Here is a 19233-nt window from a genome sequence, read left to right as displayed (position 1 = left end):
TGTCTTTCTGTCTAATCCTCATCTGTTATTAGAATGTGGCCATGTGAAATTCCACACCTGGACTCAGAGAACGAATCCATTAGATGCTCTTAAATCAAGTATATAGTGACAGGCCTGAGAAGTCTGAGTTGCATTCTTATTCATTTCCCTCTCTCACCCACACACTTTCCATTTCCATGAATTACAACTCTTAAAGTCAAATTTTAGAATGGCTTCTAATCACATTTAGACCGTGGTGGGGATTTCGTCTCCTTTTTCTAGTTATCCATGGACAAAGGAAAATCACCTGACCCTACCTGGAAATCACCACTTATTCGTTCACTTACCCATTTATTGGTGAGACAACATACATACATAACACCTATTCCATACTAAAGAAGACACTGGGTATAAAAAAGTGAATGAGGAGGGATGGGAACTGATTAAGACTTCACCTTCCAATGCAGGGGGTCCAGGTTCAATTCCTGATTGAGGAGCTAAGTAAGATCCTACCTGCCTCACGGCCAAAAAACCGAAAAGCCTAAACCAGAAGCAATACTGTAACAAATTCAATAAAGCCTTTAAAAATGATCCACATCCAAAAAAATCTTTTAAAAAAAAGAGTAGCATGGAAACATAGATTCTAAGCATATATATAGATAGCTGGTGGAAACTTGCTGCATGACTCAAGGAACTGAAACTGGGATTCTCTGACAATCTAGAGGCGTGGGAGGGAGTGGGAAGTGGGAAAGAGGCCCGAGGGAGGGGACATATGTGTACCCAAGACTGATCCATGTTGATGTATGTCAGAAACCAACACAATATTGTAACTATTCTTCAGTTAAAAATAAATGTTAAAAAGGCGTTAAAAAATCTTTAAAAATAATGAATGAGGAGGCTGTCAAAGGCCTTACACTGATGGTGAGGAGTCGGACTCCCTTATGATGAGGAGTTTGGATTTTTTTAAAACATGATGATGGGTAATGGGCAGTACTATGATTTGAATAGGCTGGGGTTATCTGAAATATCTCTCTGTGAGTGGTAAAGAGGATGGATAGCTGGGGAGTCCACAATACAGGGCGAGCGGCTGGCAGGCAGCGCTTGTCAACACACAGTTGAGTCACTCTTCAAACCTCAGCTGAGTCACCCATCTTCTGTCCTACCTCTGGCTAAGACCCTCCTGGCCATCCCAGGAGTCAGCAACACTGCCAAGGAGCCTGTCAACAGCCTGTTTGGGTGGGAGTGTTCACATTAGCCTCCTAAGCCACAAGCAGCCCCCAGGGACCCAGTCATAAGCTTTAGCATATGCAAATACACCATGCATGTGACCCCAAGTCACAAACTCTCAGTGTAAAGCACACAGCTGTCCACGTAGGCTGAGTGACTTAAAAAAGAAGCCTACCAAGGATGCCTCATTCCGCTTTGGCTTTTCCTCTCAACAGTCTCCAGAGCTTTGGGCCAGTCCAAAGACGTTAAGTAAATCTCTCAGTGGGTAAGACCTCCACATTAAACACAAATTATGGATCAGAGCATATAACCTAGCAGTAGAGGCTATGTTTCAAAAGAAAAAAAATAAATCAGGAGAATTTTTGTTTCAACATTAGTCAACTATAGACCGGAAAATAGAAGGGAAAATATCATAGTATTAATAATTATTAGAAGGTGAGAGTTTATATGCTTCAATGTTGTTCCAACATAAATGTCACTGTAAGAAATGATATTTCATTTCAATACTAACAAATCAGATACTTAGTGTGCTGAGAGAAATGATTGGAACTACTTTAAAGCTGCATTAACCAGAGAAACTGCAAAAATATTTATATTCTTATGAAGGAAGGATGGAATGCCCCTCATGGGGGTATTTAAGCACCCTCCATCTTTGGATAAATGGTAATGCTAAACAAAAAGAAATGGAAAGATGACCTTAGAATAATAACCTCGGGACTCAACTGGGATTCAGCTTCTCAAAGTATAAAAATCATTTGCAGTATGCTCAGGATGGAAATTTCTATACAGCTTTATAGCTCATAGATTTCATTATATACCTCAGACAAAAATCACTGAAACACCCAACTCTGGGCTAACTTCCTCTCCCCAGGGTGCCCCCCCAATATGTAAAATTACTCACCGTCCTCTTGTGCAGTCTGCAATTCTGCTCAGTTACACAACAACATTGGTAAGAACAGAAAAACAAAGGGAAAGGGAAAACCAATCCTTTCAGAGAGGTGTTTCATATGCAGAATAGGATCTTGAAAGCAAAGCCAGGTCTGGCACTGTTAGGACTTTTCTCTAAGCCAATTCCTTTTCCATCCTTCCTTATAGAGACTCCATGCAAAGGCCATGTGGAAAATTTCACAGGACAAATGCTGAGTCCATATCTGAAAGCCATCCCACTGGGCAAGCTTCTTTCACTGTTTGTCATTTCCAACCGCCACCGTGTATGTTGCCTGAAAGATGGAGTGTTGGTGAGGGCCTGAACCTATGAGTCATTTAGTTTTCAAACAACAGCTCCAAGGGCCTGTGAGTGTCTGGTTGATTTATTGTGAATGGCACTGATACTTATGTGACTAGAAGCTGTTAGCCTGAATTGGTGCTTGGAGAAACAAAGTCAATGAAAGTCACCAATCCAATAAATCTGTGAGGGATGCATGGAGTTGTCTTTTAAACAAGTGGCTGGCCCATTTCCATCGAAAAGCATTCAGCAAGAGAGGCACAAGTCTAATAAGCATAATGTCTTGAGTCACAATAGTCCAGCCTTTTTTTTCCAAACCTATGGGTTTTGAATGTCAAGAGAGTGAACATAATCCTAATGCAATAACCCCCCAAGTACATTTGTTTATGTATTTTCTCTTGACCTTTACAAAAATGTTGCCTAGCAGGAAGGAGCATGAGGGTGTTCTCAGTCGCTCAGTCGCGTCTGACTCTTAGTGACCCCACGCACTGGAGCCCGCCAGGCTCCTCTGTCCATGGGATTCTCCAGGCAAGAATACTGCAGTGGGCTGCCATTTCCTCCTCCAGGGTTATCAGGAAGGAGAGGAACCTTTTATAGTATCTGCATTTCTTACATGAAACATAGAGGTTTATAGAGGCAAGCACTGTACAACACTGCCATTAACTGGAAGAGTGAGGTCTTTACTCTGAATTGGATTGATGTTTATAAATAAAGATTAACTCATTCTCATCGTTTATTAATTCAGTAATAACAACAATTCTTTCAGGCCACTGTTTATAGACAAACTGACGATTTAACAGAATTGATAGGTCAAACTAGTTGGTCAGGAGCCCTATGTTGAAAAATATCTCTGAGCAGATGGGAAGTTAGATAATGTTCATCACCCACTCCCTGAACTGCCTTTGATGGCTAACAGATTTCTACAAGCACTGGATCGTGGAGACGCCAAGTGCTTCCTAATGGTTCCAGGAGAGGATCAAAGCCAACGTGGTGGGCTTTAACGCTGGCAAGGTCCAGGAATCCTTAGGGTTCAATAGAAGCCACCCAGGAGTAGTCTGTCATCTTGCCTAACACATAAAAAAAGAGCCCTGGCACTGTCACCATGCCCCTTTTTTATGCTGCTCTAGCTGGGACGGGGAAGCCTGGTGGGCTGCCGTCTATGGGGTCGCACAGAGTCGGACACTGAAGCGACTTTGCAGCAGCAGCAGCAGCAGCAGCAGCAGCAGGGGAGTGGGACAGGCAGCTCTCAGAGCTACCCAGCTGCTCATACAGACAATACAGCTGCAGGAAGAGTATGATTCATTCCAGCCCTTTCCTTCACCGTTAAGACACGAGTCCCAGGCCCACTCATCTCGGGGAGACCCACATCGGGCACACACTTCTGTCTGCTCTGCGACAGCAGGATAACAGAGAGCCACTGAACACAAAAGACAGAGAAACACCAGCCACATATGTTCGACAACATCGACGCCCTGAGCTGTGCCTTTTTTTGATGATGCATCGGGGACTGGTCTGTGTGTTGCAAAACGAAAGAAAATGTTCTCATACATAAAACAGGGCCAGGAAGAGGTTCCATGAAAGGCAGGGGTGCCTGTCTGAGGTGGCTCCCTACCACTTGCCGGAGAGGGCAGATGATTGAAATACCAAATCAGCAGGCAGCCACAGATTGCTTCCAGGATCAACACAGGTTGTGCTGCCAGGGAAAGCATTCATTGAACTAGTTCTTCTGCAAGATAAAGGGTGCTGGGCCAGACTTTCTGGAGACTTCTTCCTCTTTCAGACTAGACAGAAGGGTCGACGGGTATGCAATAGCTCTCCATCACAGTGCATTGCTGCTGGACAGAAAGCAGAGGTATCCCACAGCCTCACATACCTGATAGGGACCCTGGTTGCAACCACAGTAGCTGCTCTCCATGGTGTAGCTTCTGGACACGCCCATCTCTCTCCACACCACTACCCGGGCTGTGGAGGCCCGAGATTTCTCCACAAGGAAGCTGCAACTGCTCATGGTAAACGCTGGTGCAAGTTTATCAAGGATTTTGGGAAGCGTCTACAATTAAGAAAATCAAATTATGGGGAGTTGTAGAGGATTGTATCTAGGCATCATTAAAAAAATAATAACTTCTTAGTATTAAGCATTTGAATATATCAAACACTTATATATATGCAACTATAAATCTTATATCAGTCCTAAGTATTGAGTACCAATTTTTAAATCCTTTTCTGTAGTTATTGTTACTGTTTAGTTGCTAAGTCATGTCTGACTCTTTGTGACCCCACTGACTATATAGCTCACCAGGCTCCTCTGTCCATGGGATTCTCCAGGCAAGAATACTGGAGTGGGTTTCCATATCTTTCTCCAGGAGATCTTCCTAACCCAGGGATCGAACCCGGGTCTCCAGCATTGGCAGGCAGATTCTTAACCACTGTGCCACTTGGGAAGCCCCTTTTTTTTTTTTCATTTTAAAGATGAGGAAACTAAAGCTTTAAAAACTCAGAAAGAATTAGCTTAAGTTCAACTACAAAGTGGGTGGGATGGGATCCAAATGCCAACATGGCCAACTCCAAAAACTATGATCTTTCAACCTCATCTTCCTGCATCACTCTGAACCAATGTTGCAACATGTACGCAGCCTCATACATTAAGGTGCTGAGCCCCATGGGAAGCCACAGACTTCACAGGAACCTGAAATTTAGAGAGTGGCTCAACCCAGACTCCCTGTTTCCTGGCTGGATTTTTACTTATCTCAGACATATGGACCACTGGTGCTTCTTAAGCAGGAGCACATATAAAGTTACTTTGTTTCCTGAAAGAGTATAAATGCCAAAATGAACCTTTCAATCTCATCCTCTGATTTATAAATCTGAAGTCAGGCAATTATAAAACTTATAAAAATCCATACTCCTTGGATTCGTACATACCATGTGAGATCACTTAATTTCCATTTAAAGGTAACTGTATGTCCTGTGCATGTGTGCAGTTGTTTTAGTCACGTCCGACTCTCTGCAACCCCATGGACTGTACCCACCAGATTACTCTGTCAATGGGATTTTCCAGGCAAGAATACCGGAGCAGGTTGCCCTTTCCAATTTCAGGGGACCTTCCTGACCCAGAGATCGAACCTGCGCCTCTTGCCTCTCCTGCATTGGGAGGCAGGTTCTTTACCACCATACCACCAGGGAAGCCAGAAGGCATCGATAGACCCTAGTCTATCTAAAGAGAGGGGACGACTAGACCCTGGACCTTCCCAGACCCCAAGGATGGCATCCAGAGTTGACAGTATGCCAATAATACACTTGGACAGTTCAGAACTTTTGTGATATGAACACAGAGGGTTCTCTCACTTTGGTGTTAGCAAAATCTCCAAAAATTAGCACATAGTAAAAAAAAGTATATAGATTAGATAAGAAATGGTATGATGTCAGTCTTTGAACAAATTCCTGGGAGAAGGTGGAGAAGCAGAACAAATGGATAAGAATGTGAATTAAGGAACTATTTTTCAAGAAATGCAGTTTTTGTTTGTTTCTAGAACATTGAGCAAATCTCTTAATATCTCTGGTTCTTACTGTCCCCATGCTTAACATAGCTATTATATCAATATAAGGATTAATATAACTAATTATAAAAACATTTGACATCAGTACATATTAATGTGTTTATTAATGTAATCTACTATGATCTCTAAGTTCCTACATAGGCTCCAGACCTATAGCATCATAATTTTAAGGGAAATGACGTGTTAATGTTATCCTCAGAGTTTCTCCAATTCCTCCTAATTGATTTCATCTATCCACCCTTGGGGGCTTCCCTGGTAGTTCAGCTGGTAAAGAATCCTCCTGCAATTCAGGAGACTACAGTCCAATCCCTGGGTCAGGAAGATGCACTGGAGAAGGGATAGGCTACCCACTCCAGTATTCCTGGGCTTCCCTAGTGGCTCAGATGGTAAGAATCCACTTGTAATGAGGGAGACCTGGGTCCAGTCCCTGGATTGGGAAGGTCCCTTAGAGGAGGGAATGGCTACCCACTTCAGTATTCTGGCCTGGAGAATTCCGTGAACAGAGGAGCCTTTCATGAACAGAGGAGCCTGGCAGGCTCCAATCCATGCCGTCACAGGGTTGGGCACGATGGGGAGACTTTCATGCGCTCACTCATCCACTCCTGGGGCTTCCCAGGTGGCAGTAGTAGTAAAGACTCCTCCTGAGAAAGTGGGAGACACAGGAGACGTGGGCTCGATCTTGGGTTGGAAGATCACCTGGAGCAGGAAATATCTGCTCACTCCTGCATTCTTGCCTGAAAATTTCATGGACAGAGGAGCTTCGTGGGCTACAGTCCATGTGGCTGAAAGTCATACACGACTTAGTACCCATTATTTTTGTCCCTCTTTTCCCATGATCCCTCACACTGTTTTTTTCCTTCAAAGTGTTCATCATAATTTTCTGTATGTAACTAGTTGTTTATTTTTAATCTCTCCTGAAGCCTAGAAGTTCCATGAGAGCAGGTCTGTATCTTCTCTGCACATGGATCAGTGCTGCTTATAGGGAGTACTTCATAAACTATTCACTGGAAAAAAATAGAATCTGCTTATCTAAGCTTTTAAATGACTGCTTAAATAGACATTAAGAGAACATTTCTAGTTTTGAGTCTGTACAATACTGTATTGAAAACTATAGCTTGGTATAGTCTGAAGTCAGGGAGTCTGATCCCTCTAGCTATGTTTTTCTTTCTCAAGATTGCTTTGGCTATTTGTGGTCATTTTTGTTTCCATCAATTCAGTTCAGTTCAGTTCAGTTCATTTCATTTCAGTCGCTCAGTCGTGTCCAACTCTTTGTGAGCCCATGAACTGCAGCACGCCAGGCCTCCCTGTCCATCACCAACTCACGGAGTCTACTCAAACCCATGTCCATCAAGTCAGTAATGCCATCCAACCATTCCCATTCTCTGTTGTCCCCTTCTCCTCCTGCCGTCAATCTTTCCCAGCATCAGGGTCTTTTCAAATGAGTCAGCTCTTTGCATCAGGTGGCTAAAGTATTGGAGTTTCAGCTTCAGCATCACTCCTTCCAATGAACACCCAGGACTGGTCTCCTTTAGGATGGACTGGTTGGATCTCCATGCAGTCCAAGTGACTCTCAAGAGTCTTCTCCTACACCACAGTTCAAGAGCATCAGTTCTTCAGCACTCAGCTTTCTTTATAGTCCAACTCTCACATCCATACATGACTACTGGAAAAACCATAGCCTTGACTAGACAAACCTTTGTTGACAAAGTAATGTCTCTGCTTTTTAATATAGTGTCTAGGTAGATCATAACTTTCCTTCCAAGGAGTAAGCATCTTTTAATTCCATGGCTGCAATCACCATCTGCAGTGATTTTGGAGCCCAGAAAAATAAAGTTGGCTACTGTTTCCACAGTTTCCATACAAATTGTAAAATGTTTTGTTCTAGTTCTGTGAAAAAAGCCATTGGTAACTTGATAGGGATTGCATTGAATCTGTAGATTGCTTTTGAGTAGTATAGTCATTTTCACAATATTGATTCTTCCAATCCTAGAACATGGTATATTACCCCATCTTTTTGTGTCATCGTTGATTTCTTTTATCACTGTCTTTTAGTTTCCTGCATACAGCTGTTTTGCCTCCTTAGGTAGGTTTATTCTATCAACAAAAGTGATTGAGAATACTTGAATACAATTTCAATTTATCAGTGCTTTGCCTTGTTGCAAAAAGTTTAATCTGACATCATTTAAATGATCTCTCCTTTCTTAAATTAAGTGAATCTTCTTTTCTTAGCTAGTATAATCTCTCTCCAAAAAATCACACACTCTATTAATGGCATGAATTTGGAAAACTCCATAATCTATGATCCTTTTACTGGAGCCTTGGAGCCTGGAAGATGTGAAATTTATGAAATTCAATGGGAACATCCTTTTACACCTCTACAGTGGCAATTTATCCATTCATTAAATAATGGGTGCCACACCATCTCATTCACAGTAAAGTCTTTCTATTTCCCTTTTGATTTTATGCAGATGGATCTAGGTCAGGGTGAGCAATGAAGATGATGATAGCTAGGATAGCTGGAGGTGGTTTGATATGTTTTGTTTTTAAATGATTAGGAAACTGATGAACTCTACACATGAATTGATCCACTGGAGACTTACTGCAGTGATTCCTAGGATCCCCCAGCTTGAGTGAGGAAAGAAGGCTTGGAACATTCAACTCTTCCCCTGACACTTTCTCTGTGTCTTAAACCTAATTTTAGTTTCCAAAACATTGATATTGTAATAGCTTTTCACTGAATGCTTACTATACATTCTGCATTCATTAATTCTTTTAATCATCACAAGTAATGGGGGTAAGTTTTATTGTGTGTGTGTTCTCAGTCATGTCTGACTCTTCGACCCATGGCCTGTAGCCCACCAGAATCCTCTGTCCATGGAATTTTTCCAGGCAAGAATACTGAAGTGGGTTGCCATTTCCTCCTCTAGGGCATCTTCCTGGCACAAGGATAGAACCTGCATCTCTTCTGTCTCCTGCATTGGCAGATGGATTCTTTACCACTGTGCCACCTAGGAAATGATGCAAGTTTTATCATTATCTATGAATATTGTTAACTTTTTCTTGGAAAAAGAGAGCAAAAATTCGTGGTGACTCTATATTTAAGGCTGGATAGTATAGATTCTTTAATTTAAGACGTACTACTCTTAGGAGATAATTTTATATAGGTCAGCATGACCTGATAAGATGAAATGTTTTAATCCAAGCTAGTTTCCTAAGTAAGATTATGCAGTTAAGCTTCTTGAGGTTTATCACAAGTACTCTGGTTGAGCCTTAGAGCAAATAGGACAGGGGAGATAAGCTGCTGTTTCTGCATTAACAGCCTTAGGGGAATTCTAGTGATCAATAGCAGTTATGCTTCTATAGGCACAAATGAAGAGGGGGGAACAATTCAGGACATAGGGGAAGTATTTTCAGGTGAGACAGAAGCTTGGTGGGTTTTTTCCTCCTTTTCATACTCACTAACTCTGAAGGTATTTCATATTCAATAAATTCATATATCTAGAATAATAAGTGGTTGAAAGTGAAAGTGTAGTCTCTCAGTTGTGAAAAACTCTCTGCGGCACCATGGACTGTAGCCCGCCAGACTCCTCTGTCAATGGAATTTTCCAGGCAAGAATACTGGAGTGGGGCTTGAACCTGGGTCTCCTGCATAGCAAGCAGATTCTTTACTATCTAAGCCACAAGGGACGCCCCTAAGAAGAGGTTGGTACCATCATAATTGTGATATCATAATTGCAGTAAGAACTATATATATTGGTTCTTCATTCCCAGTTCTGACATGAGATTCCTAAAACATTTGTAAATTCCTATGTGATAAGAATGGTAGGAGCATATTTTCTTCCAATAAGGTGACTCTGGGTGAGTTCCTGAATTGCTCCTGGATCAGGGCTGATCACTACTTCTCTGTGAAAGAGAGAAAGGTTAGAGATGGAGTTAATAAATGATCAAGCCCATGTGAAGAAGTTTCCATAAAATCCAAATAGAATGCAAGCTGGGGAGCTTCCAGGTTGGTGAACTCTTCCATACACTGGAAAGTAATGCATCCCCAGTGCAGTTCCACACTTAAGGAAACTTGGGACCCTCCCATATCTATATATCTTTTTAGATGGCTGTTTATCTTCTTAGTGACAGTTTGCCACTTTCCATCCAATTCTACAAGGATTAAATCATGAGCTACTGCAATTTTATGAACTCAATTCTTGTATCTCCTCATATCTAGAAAAGCACTAAAATTCTTCATGGTGATGATTCTCCTCATGACTAGCAGAAAACTTCTGCAAAAAAAAAAAAGATGTTTGATTGTATGTATGAAATATCAATAACCTCAGATATGCGAATGACACCACCCTTATGGCAGAAAGTGAAGAGGAACTAAAAAGCCTCTTGATGAAAGTGAAAGAGGAGAGTGAAAAAGTTGGCTTAAAGCTCAACATTCAGAAAACGAAGATCATGGCATCCGGTCCCATCACTCCGTGGGAAATCGATGGGGAAACAGTGGAAACAGTGTCAGACTTTATTTTTGAGGGCTCCAAAATCACTGCAGATGGTGATTGCAGCCATGAAATTAAAAGATGCTTACTCCTTGGAAGAAAAGTTATGACCAACCTAGATAGCATATTCAAAAGCAGAGACATTACTTTGCCAACTAAGGTCCATGTAGTCAAGGCTATGGTTTTTCCAGTAGTCATGTATGGATGTGAGAGTTGGACTGTGAAGAAGGCTGAGCGCCAAAGAATTGATGCTTTTGCACTGTGGTGTTGGAGAAGACTCCTGAGCATCCCTTGGACTGCAAGGAGATCCAACCAGTCCATTCTGAAGGAGATCAACCCTGGGATTTCTTTGGAAGGACTGCTGCTAAAGCTGAAACTCCAGTACTTTGGCTAGCTCATGTGAAGCGTTGACTCATTGGAAAAGACTCTGATGCCAGGAGGGATTGGGGGCAGGAGGAGAAGGGGACGACAGAGGATGAGATGGCTGGATGGCATCATTGACTCGATGGACGTGAGTCTGAGAGAATTCTGGGAGTTGGTGATGGACAGGGAGGCCTGGCATGCTGCGATTCATGGGGTCGCAAAGAGTCAGACACGACTGAGCGACTGAACTGAACTGAACTGAAAATCACATATATACTGACCTTCCCTCTTGCCTCTCTGGAGCAGTTTTGCAGAATTATCTGGGTTGCTATCTCCCAAGCTATAGTCCTCATTTTGTCCTCAATGAAACTTAACTGGAAACTCTCACTTTGTGCACTGTTCTAAGTCAAAAATCTGTATCCTTTAGCATACCCTTAACTAAACTGGGAAATGTAAGTAAGTGTTCCTTTGAATACTATGAACTATTCTAGGAAATAATCAGACCCAAAGGGGAGGAGATCATGGAAACCCTTGATTTGTAGCTGAGTCAGACAGGAGTTGTGGATAACCTGGGGACCTACCACTTGCAATTGGCATCTGAAGTGAGGGGATGTCTCCTGGAACTGAGCCCTTAACCTGAGAAGACATTATTCATCAAAAGTGAGGAAAAGCTACACATGCCTTCAACCTGCTTGTACTCTAATCCTATAGTTAAAATAATCAAAATGCTTATTCGGGAAAATAATGGTTACCACATGTCTCAAAGGCGAGAATCTGGACATAAAATTTTTGATGTCATCCCCCTAATGACTTACCCGGTAGCTGACATCTTCTGAGAGATTTGATGTGCCTACAGTAGCCTCTGCTTGCCACAAGGTCTCTTTGATGCTACAGCCATAAAGGAACACATTCTTCTTTTGGGAGTGGCCATGGAAATCACAGAAGACCTGCAATGACCAAACGAAGGAGAAACTAAATCTGCTAGTTTCTTATATGCTTAAAATGTCAACTTTCTTAGGTAGATACTGTTTACTTAGCAGAACCAGACACATGGGGACCACTTTTGACTTCAGCAAGAGTTCAGTAGGTACAGTTATCAAGGAGGAAGTTAGGCTGGAAGGACCTCAGGGTCGAACAGGATGTAAAGAAATATAATTCATGTAAAGCTCTTCTGAAAAGTTTTCTTATGATGAGGGAGGAGACAGGGTCCAAACTGGAAGAGGAAATAAGAAATAACCTTTAAGAAATATCTATTTATACCTTCCATTCAGTTTTTGATTGATTTTTTTTTGACATTGAGTTTCATAAGCAGTTTGTATAGTTTGGAAATAAATCCTTTGTCAGTTGCTTTGTTTGCAAGTGTTTTCTCCCATTCTGAGGGTTGTCTTTTCATCTCATTTATGGTTTTCTTTGCTGTGCAAAAGCTTTTAAGTTTAATTAGGTCCCATTTGTTTCTTTTTCTTTCTATTTTTGTTACTCTAGGAGGTGGGTCAAAAAAGATCTTGCTGTGATTTATGTCCAAGGGTGTACTGTCTGTTTTCCTCTAAGAGTTTTACAGCATCAGGTTTTACATTTAGCTTTAATCCATTTTGAGTTTATTTTTGTGTATGGCGTTGGGAAGTGTTTTAAATGAGAACTTTTATATGTAGCTGGACCAATAATCTATTACGCAGAATGCAAATCAGAAAAACAAATACCATATATTAACACTTATTTGTGGCATCTAGGAAAATGTACAGATGAACCTATCTGCAGGGCAGGTATAGAGATTCAGAGGTAAGGAATGGGTGGGTGGACACAGGGGAATTGAGGGAGTGGAATGAACTGGGAGGTTGGGTTTAACATATATACATTGCCATGTGTAAAACAGAGTCAGTGGGAACCTGATCTATAGCACATGGAGCTCAGCTCGGTGCTCTGTGATGACCTATATGGATTGGGGGAGGCTTGGAGGGAGTCTCAAGGGGGAGAGGACATAACATTGAAAAGCAACTGTACCTCAGTTAAAAAAAAAAAAAAAGCAATCAGCTTTAATAGTTTTTCCATACAAACTCCAATTAATAAATATAGACGAAATGAAGTAAATAGAAAATCACCATTAGAACCCCTGTAATGATTGCTGGCAAGATGGATGCCAAATATAATGAGAAAGATTTGTGGAGCAAAGGGATTATTTGCATAGTGTCAAAATCTCTCCTCCAAGATGTTAACTGCAGAAGGAAAAACAATAACTTTACCATGGAGAAATCTGGCCGACATTGCCTTCACCAAGTAACCAAGGTAAACATCACCAATAATAGATGTGCTGACAAAATTCATATTGAAGAAAAGTTTTAAAATGACTAGCACTCTATAAAACCATCAAGGTCATGAAAGACAAAGAATGTGTAAGGGATTCTCACAGAGGAGAAACTAAGGAAATATGAAATCTAAGTACAAAGAGGATTGTGGATTAATCTTGAAACAAACAAAAAAACTGGTCTGCAAAGCTTGTAAAATCCATATGAACTCTGTCATTTCATTTATAGTAGTGTTCCAATATTAACCTTCAGTTTTGACAATTGTACTGTAATTGTGCTAAACATTAGCATTAGGAGAAAGTGGATGAATTATGTATGTGTGTGCTTAGTCACTCAGTTGTGTCAGACTCTTTGCAACCCCATGGACTGCAGCCTGCCAGGCTTCTCTGTCCATGCAATTCTCCAGGCCAGAATACTGGAGTGGGTAGCCTTTCCCTTCTCCAGGGGATCTTCCGCACCCAGTGATCGAACTCAGGTCTTCCGCATTGCAGGCAGATTCTTTACCATCTGATCCACAAGGGAAGTATATACGGGTATTGCCTATTTGGGGAACTTTTCTAAAATTATTTCAAAACAAAAATGAAAAAATTATACAGCATAATATTTAGTTAAAATCTAGAATGCAAAGTTAGTTTGTTTCAACATCAAAAATAATTAAACGTGATTCACTACATTTATAGACTAAAGAAAGAACTAATATGATAATCACAATAGATGGATAAAAATGTTTGATAAAATTCAATACCCATGCAGGATCAAAAAGTAACAAACAATCTTATAAGATAGGCTCAAGGATATATTGCACAACACAGGGAATATAGCCAATATTTTGTAATAACAGTATGTGGAAAGTAATCTATAAAATTGCATAAAAATAAAAAATGTAAAAAAAAATGCATTTATAGATAGAATTTCCTTAACCTAAGAACCATTACTTAAAAAACAGTTAATAGTATAATTTTTGATGAAATATTATGCTTAACCCCTGTATTCGGAAAAAGACCTGGCACTAAGATTCAATTGTAATTGATGGTATAATTGAAGAAAAAGAAAAATAAACACAAGAAAAAAAAATAGTATAAGATTTTAAAATAGTAAATAAAATTGTCTTTTATCTCCCTATATAAAGATTGCTAAATGCAGAATATAAAAAATCTATACATACAAACTATTGCAAAATTGCAGGGAAGAATGTCAACATATAAAAATCAAGTTCATTTATAAATACTATAAATGTACCTAAAAAGTCTGAAGTTTAAAACAGCATTTTATATGCCATGAAATATGAAATGACCCAATAGTCAACATTTGCTGGATCATAAAAAAAGCAAGGGAATTCCAGAAAATTACTTAACTTCTATTTCATTGACTACACTAAAACCTTTGACTCTGTGGATGACAAAAAACCTTGGAAAACAGTATTTAAAATAGCATAAAAGCATGAAACTCATAAGAATAATAGACATTATTATTGGTAAAATAATACATAAATTGATCAATAGAGAAAAGTAGATATTCCAAGGAGAGTCTCACAGTCACTTGATTCATGACAGAGTTCACACACTGGTGCAGTGGGAAAGGACGGTTTTAGGAGGCTTGAATTCCCATGTAAAATATATAGAAAAATAGAAGTAAATATTTATCCTCATAAGTATACACATAAATTATAGATTCTAACATGGAAGATAAAATAATAAAGTCACTTGAGGATAACATAGGTTACTATGTATGACCTTGGAGTTGGGAAAGAGTTCTTAATGAGGATGAAAATAGGAACTAAAAATAAATAAAAACATTTAAAAAACTAGATACATTTCATTGAGAATTTCTTTTGAAGCAAAAACACCAGGAGAAATGTCAAAAGGCAAACCAAAGAGTGAAATAATATATGTGCAGTGTATATATCCAACAAATGATTCATCGAGAATGTATACACATATCAATAAGAAAAAAACAAGCAACTCAAGTCTTAAACGGACAAAAAAAGAAGTTCCAAATGGCTGTTAAGCAAATGAAAATGTAATCAGCCTAAGTCAATATCAAGGAAATATAAAACCACAGTGAGATGCGACTGCACCTAATGTGTTATTAGGACTCCTAACATCATGAAAAGAAAACAGCGGAAGTGGAACTCTTGAACCCAGCCTGTGTGACTATGTTGCCATATCGCTACTATAGAAAACAATTTGGCAATGTCTTCTAAAGCTGAATATACACATATTCTAGAACCTGCCCAACAGAAATGCATGCATTGGGCATGAGAAGATAGCAAGAATATATTGGGTTGAACAAAAAGTTCGTTCGGGTTCTTCTGTACCATCTTAAGGAAAAAACATAAACAGAAATTTTGGCCAACCTATACACAGCAGCACTATTTTTCATAGCTTAAATCTGTAAGCAGTAGAACTGATTAATAAATTGTGCTATAATCATTCAACAAAATACCATCCAGGATTGAGAATGGAAGAACAAGCTAGATATGAAAGAGCACAACCGTATGACTTCCTTTATATGACATTCAAAAATCATTCAGCAAAACTATTATGCTGAAAGAAGTGAGAATAATGTCTGTACTTGAGGGCAGGAGGACATTACATTATGGCCTCGTGTCTGGGTTGTGTGTGGTATTCCGTCTCTTGGTTTGCTTGACAGTTACATGCTATATTCATTTTGTGAGAATTTATCAAGCTGTAGAGGTGTATTCTGTGTACTTAACATTAAAATAGGATGCATACACACGTCTGTGTTTCAAAGAGACAGAAGTTTCAGAATTTTGTTGAGGTATTTCCTCACATTTGTTCCTTAGTTTCTAGAAATGTAGTCTTTATGTAATAAGTTAAGTACACAGGGTAGGTAACTGAAGGTGCTTGTCAAATTTGCTAATGATACAGAATTGAGACCTCAGATATGCAGATGACACCACCTTTATGGCAGAAAGTGAAGAGGAACTAAAAAGCCTCTTGATGAAAGCAAAAGAGGAGAGTGAGAAAGTTGGCTTAAAGCTCAACATTCAGAAAACGAAGATCATGGCATCTGGTCCCATCACTTCATGGGAAATAGATGGGGAAACAGTGGAAACAGTGTCAGACTTTATTTTGGGGGGCTCCAAAATCACTGCAGATGGTGACTGCAGCCATGAAATTAAAAGACACTTACTCCTTGGAAGAAAAGTTATGACCAACCTAGATAGCATATTCAAAAGCAGAGACATTACTTTGCCGACTAAGGTCCATCTAGTCAAGGCTATGGTTTTTCCAGTGGTCATGTATGGACGTGAGAGTTGGACAGTGAAGAAGGCTGAGCACCGGAGAATTGATGCTTTTGCACTGTGGTGTTGGAGAAGAATCTTGAGCGTCCCTTGGACTGCAAGGAGATCCAACCAGTCCATTCTGAAGGAGATCAACCCTGGAATTTCTTTGGAAGGAATGATGCTAAAGCTGAAACTCCAGTACTCTGGCCACCTCATGCGAAGAGTTGACTCATTGGAAAAGACTCTGATGCTGGGAGGGATTGGGGGCAGGAGGAGAAGGGGACGACCGAGGATGAGATGGCTGGATGGCATCATGGACTCGATGGACGTGAGTCTGAGTGAACTCCGGGAGATGGTGATGAACAGGGAGGCCTGGCATGCTGCAATTCATGGGGTCGCAAAGAGTCGGACATGACTGAGCAACTGAACTGAACTGAACTGAACTGAGGGAAGAATGGGATTCTTAGTTGGTGCTAGTGGTAAAGAACCTGCCTGCAAATGAAGGAGACATAAGAGACATGGGTTCAATCCCTGGGTCAGGAAGATCCCCTGGAGGAGGGCATGGCAACCCACTCCAGTATTCTTGCCTGGAGAATCCCATGGACAGAGGAGCATGGTGGGCTATAGTCCACAGGGTCACAAAGGGTTGGACACAACTGAAGCTGCTACACACACATGCACAAGAGAGTAATAATGACCTTGGATGAATGAAAGCACGGTAAACAAGTAAGAGCGGAAATTATAAGTGGCAAAAGGAGCCGAATTCGTGGAAATTGAAATGCTTAAACTAGAATAAATGCAGATCCTACAATTAGATGCAAACAGTGGCAAAAGGAAAGAGACATTCAGCTTAGCAGTAGGTTTTTAAATAACAGTTTGCTCAAAATGAATCAGTAGCCATGGATGTCAAAATTAATCATAAATTGCTTCTGGAGAAGTTAAAGTGGTCATACATTAGGAGAGCAATCAGTCTGATGTACCTCACTACTGGTCAATTTATATCTAATACAGTGTTTTTCACTTCTGAGTGTGGCATTTTAAAACAAGCTAGGATGCCTCAGTAAATTGAAATCAGAAAGTCAGGGAAATGGGAATGTTTATAAACACAGATCAGGCTTCCCAGGTGGTACTAGCGGTAAAGAATCCACCTGCCAGTCCATGAGACATAAGAGACCTGGGTTTCAGTTCCTGGGTCAGGAAAATGCCCTGAAGGAGGGCATAGCAACCCATTCCAGTATTCTTGCCTGGACAGTCCCATGGACAGAGAGCCTGGTGGGCTACGACTGAAGGGACTTAGCATTCATGCACACATAAACACAGATCAACTAACAACACTGGAGATGCTTACTTACCCTAGGGGGGAAAAGGGTCAGTAGGGTCTAGAGTAGCCCTCCAAATTTATAAATTCTCCCGTCTGGAGCATGAATAAATATGCTTGCTATCATTTCAAAATGGCAGAGGAAGGCAAAAGGAAGGAGAATATGTACCAAGGAACTAGATTTCAGTTGTTGAATATTTAGTATCAGCAAGAAATAACTTCCAGTGGCTATAGATGTCCTGCAATGCAGTGTCACACTTTTAAAAACTTCTGTTCTCTGGAAATATTTTAGCGAAGGCCAGATAAATTGCTATCAACAATGTTGTTGGTTGAGAAGTTAGATGAGATAAGCCTATTTTCTGGTATCTGATCAAGTCCTTTAGTTTACTGATTGAATAAGAAGCTGTTGACACCAGGAGTGACCCGGAACATGCAGCGTGCATGCATGGAGCCATAAATAAACACACATATGTAAGAAAGATAAAAGGGGCAAATAGGTAGATGGTCTCAGTCATAATGGGAGAAGATGAAAGCTAATTCTTGAAGAGTAGGTCAGAACTGATAAGGTGTGGTAGTTGATAGGCTATGTAAGCAGGGAAGAAGGCAGAGATGTCAGGACCGATATCTGGAGTCAAGGTGGTTGGGGTCATCCGTGAGGTGAGAGTTTTAAGAACTAAAGGACTTGAAGATATTCTTGATAAATTTACCTTCTTTCTCTTCTCCCCCTCTCTCTTAATTGTAAATAAGAGGAAGCTACTGGACTTCCCTGGTAGCTCAGAAGGTGAAGAATCTGCCTGCCTTGTGGGAGATCTGGATTTGACCCCTGGGTGGGGAAGACTGCCCTGGAAAAGGGAACGGCTGCCCAGCCCAGCATTCTTGCCTGGAGAACTGCGTGGACAGAGGAACCTGGTAGGCTACAGTCCACGTAGTCAAAAAGAGTTGGAATCAACTGAGACACTAGCACTTCAACTTTTACTTTTTCTTCAAAAAGCTACTATTTTATTGGGGGAAATCTTTTTTTATTGCATTGTGAATTTCCTGTTAGCAGAGAAGTATTGTAGGGTTTTTTTTTCCTCTCCAAAAAAAAAAAGGAATTTTATTATTGGGGGGAGGGAGGAATCCTTGACTCATAGTTTCAAGTTAAAATCTTAGGAGAAAATAAAATCTCTCCAGCTTCTAGATATCATTGAGCTGTGGGTGTTCCATACAGAGTTGCGAGGGGGCAGTTGGTCCAATGACAAGACAAAAATAATGAAAAAGCAGCGGAGAAACAGTGAATGAACAGAATAAGTTGGGTTGTAAAGGCTGAGATGATTAGGCAAATGTGCAGAGAAAAGCAGAAACCAGAAAATGTGCCCACAGAAGGAGAAAATGAGAGACTCACAGAAGTGTCTAGGGTTTGGGTATTTTCCAGCTCTGGTTAGACCTTATTTGGCTTGTTTAAAATTGCCACCTTGGTTTACTTAAGCAGGTTTCTGTTGTTGGCGGAAAAAAAAAAAAAAATTTAAATCCCCTAGGCCAGTG

General features: G+C 40.5%; 1 protein-coding gene across 1 annotated transcript in view; it reads right to left on the bottom strand.

The window, feature by feature from the left end:
• AGBL1 (AGBL carboxypeptidase 1) overlaps positions 1-19233 on the bottom strand; it is an 844803-nt gene that overhangs the window by 299614 nt on the left and 525956 nt on the right. The window contains exons 21-22 of the mRNA XM_052659506.1: positions 11657-11788; positions 4305-4481 (exon numbers count right to left, since the gene is read on the bottom strand). Coding sequence (XP_052515466.1) covers positions 4305-4481; positions 11657-11788 — 309 coding nt within the window. The remainder of the gene's footprint in view (positions 1-4304; positions 4482-11656; positions 11789-19233) is intronic.

The sequence above is a fragment of the Budorcas taxicolor genome, chromosome 21 (assembly GCF_023091745.1).
Source record: "Budorcas taxicolor isolate Tak-1 chromosome 21, Takin1.1, whole genome shotgun sequence".
In the NCBI taxonomy this organism is placed as follows: domain Eukaryota; kingdom Metazoa; phylum Chordata; class Mammalia; order Artiodactyla; family Bovidae; genus Budorcas; species Budorcas taxicolor.
The sequence above is the reverse complement of the archived record's forward strand: the minus strand, read 5'-3'. Positions and strand labels throughout refer to the sequence as shown.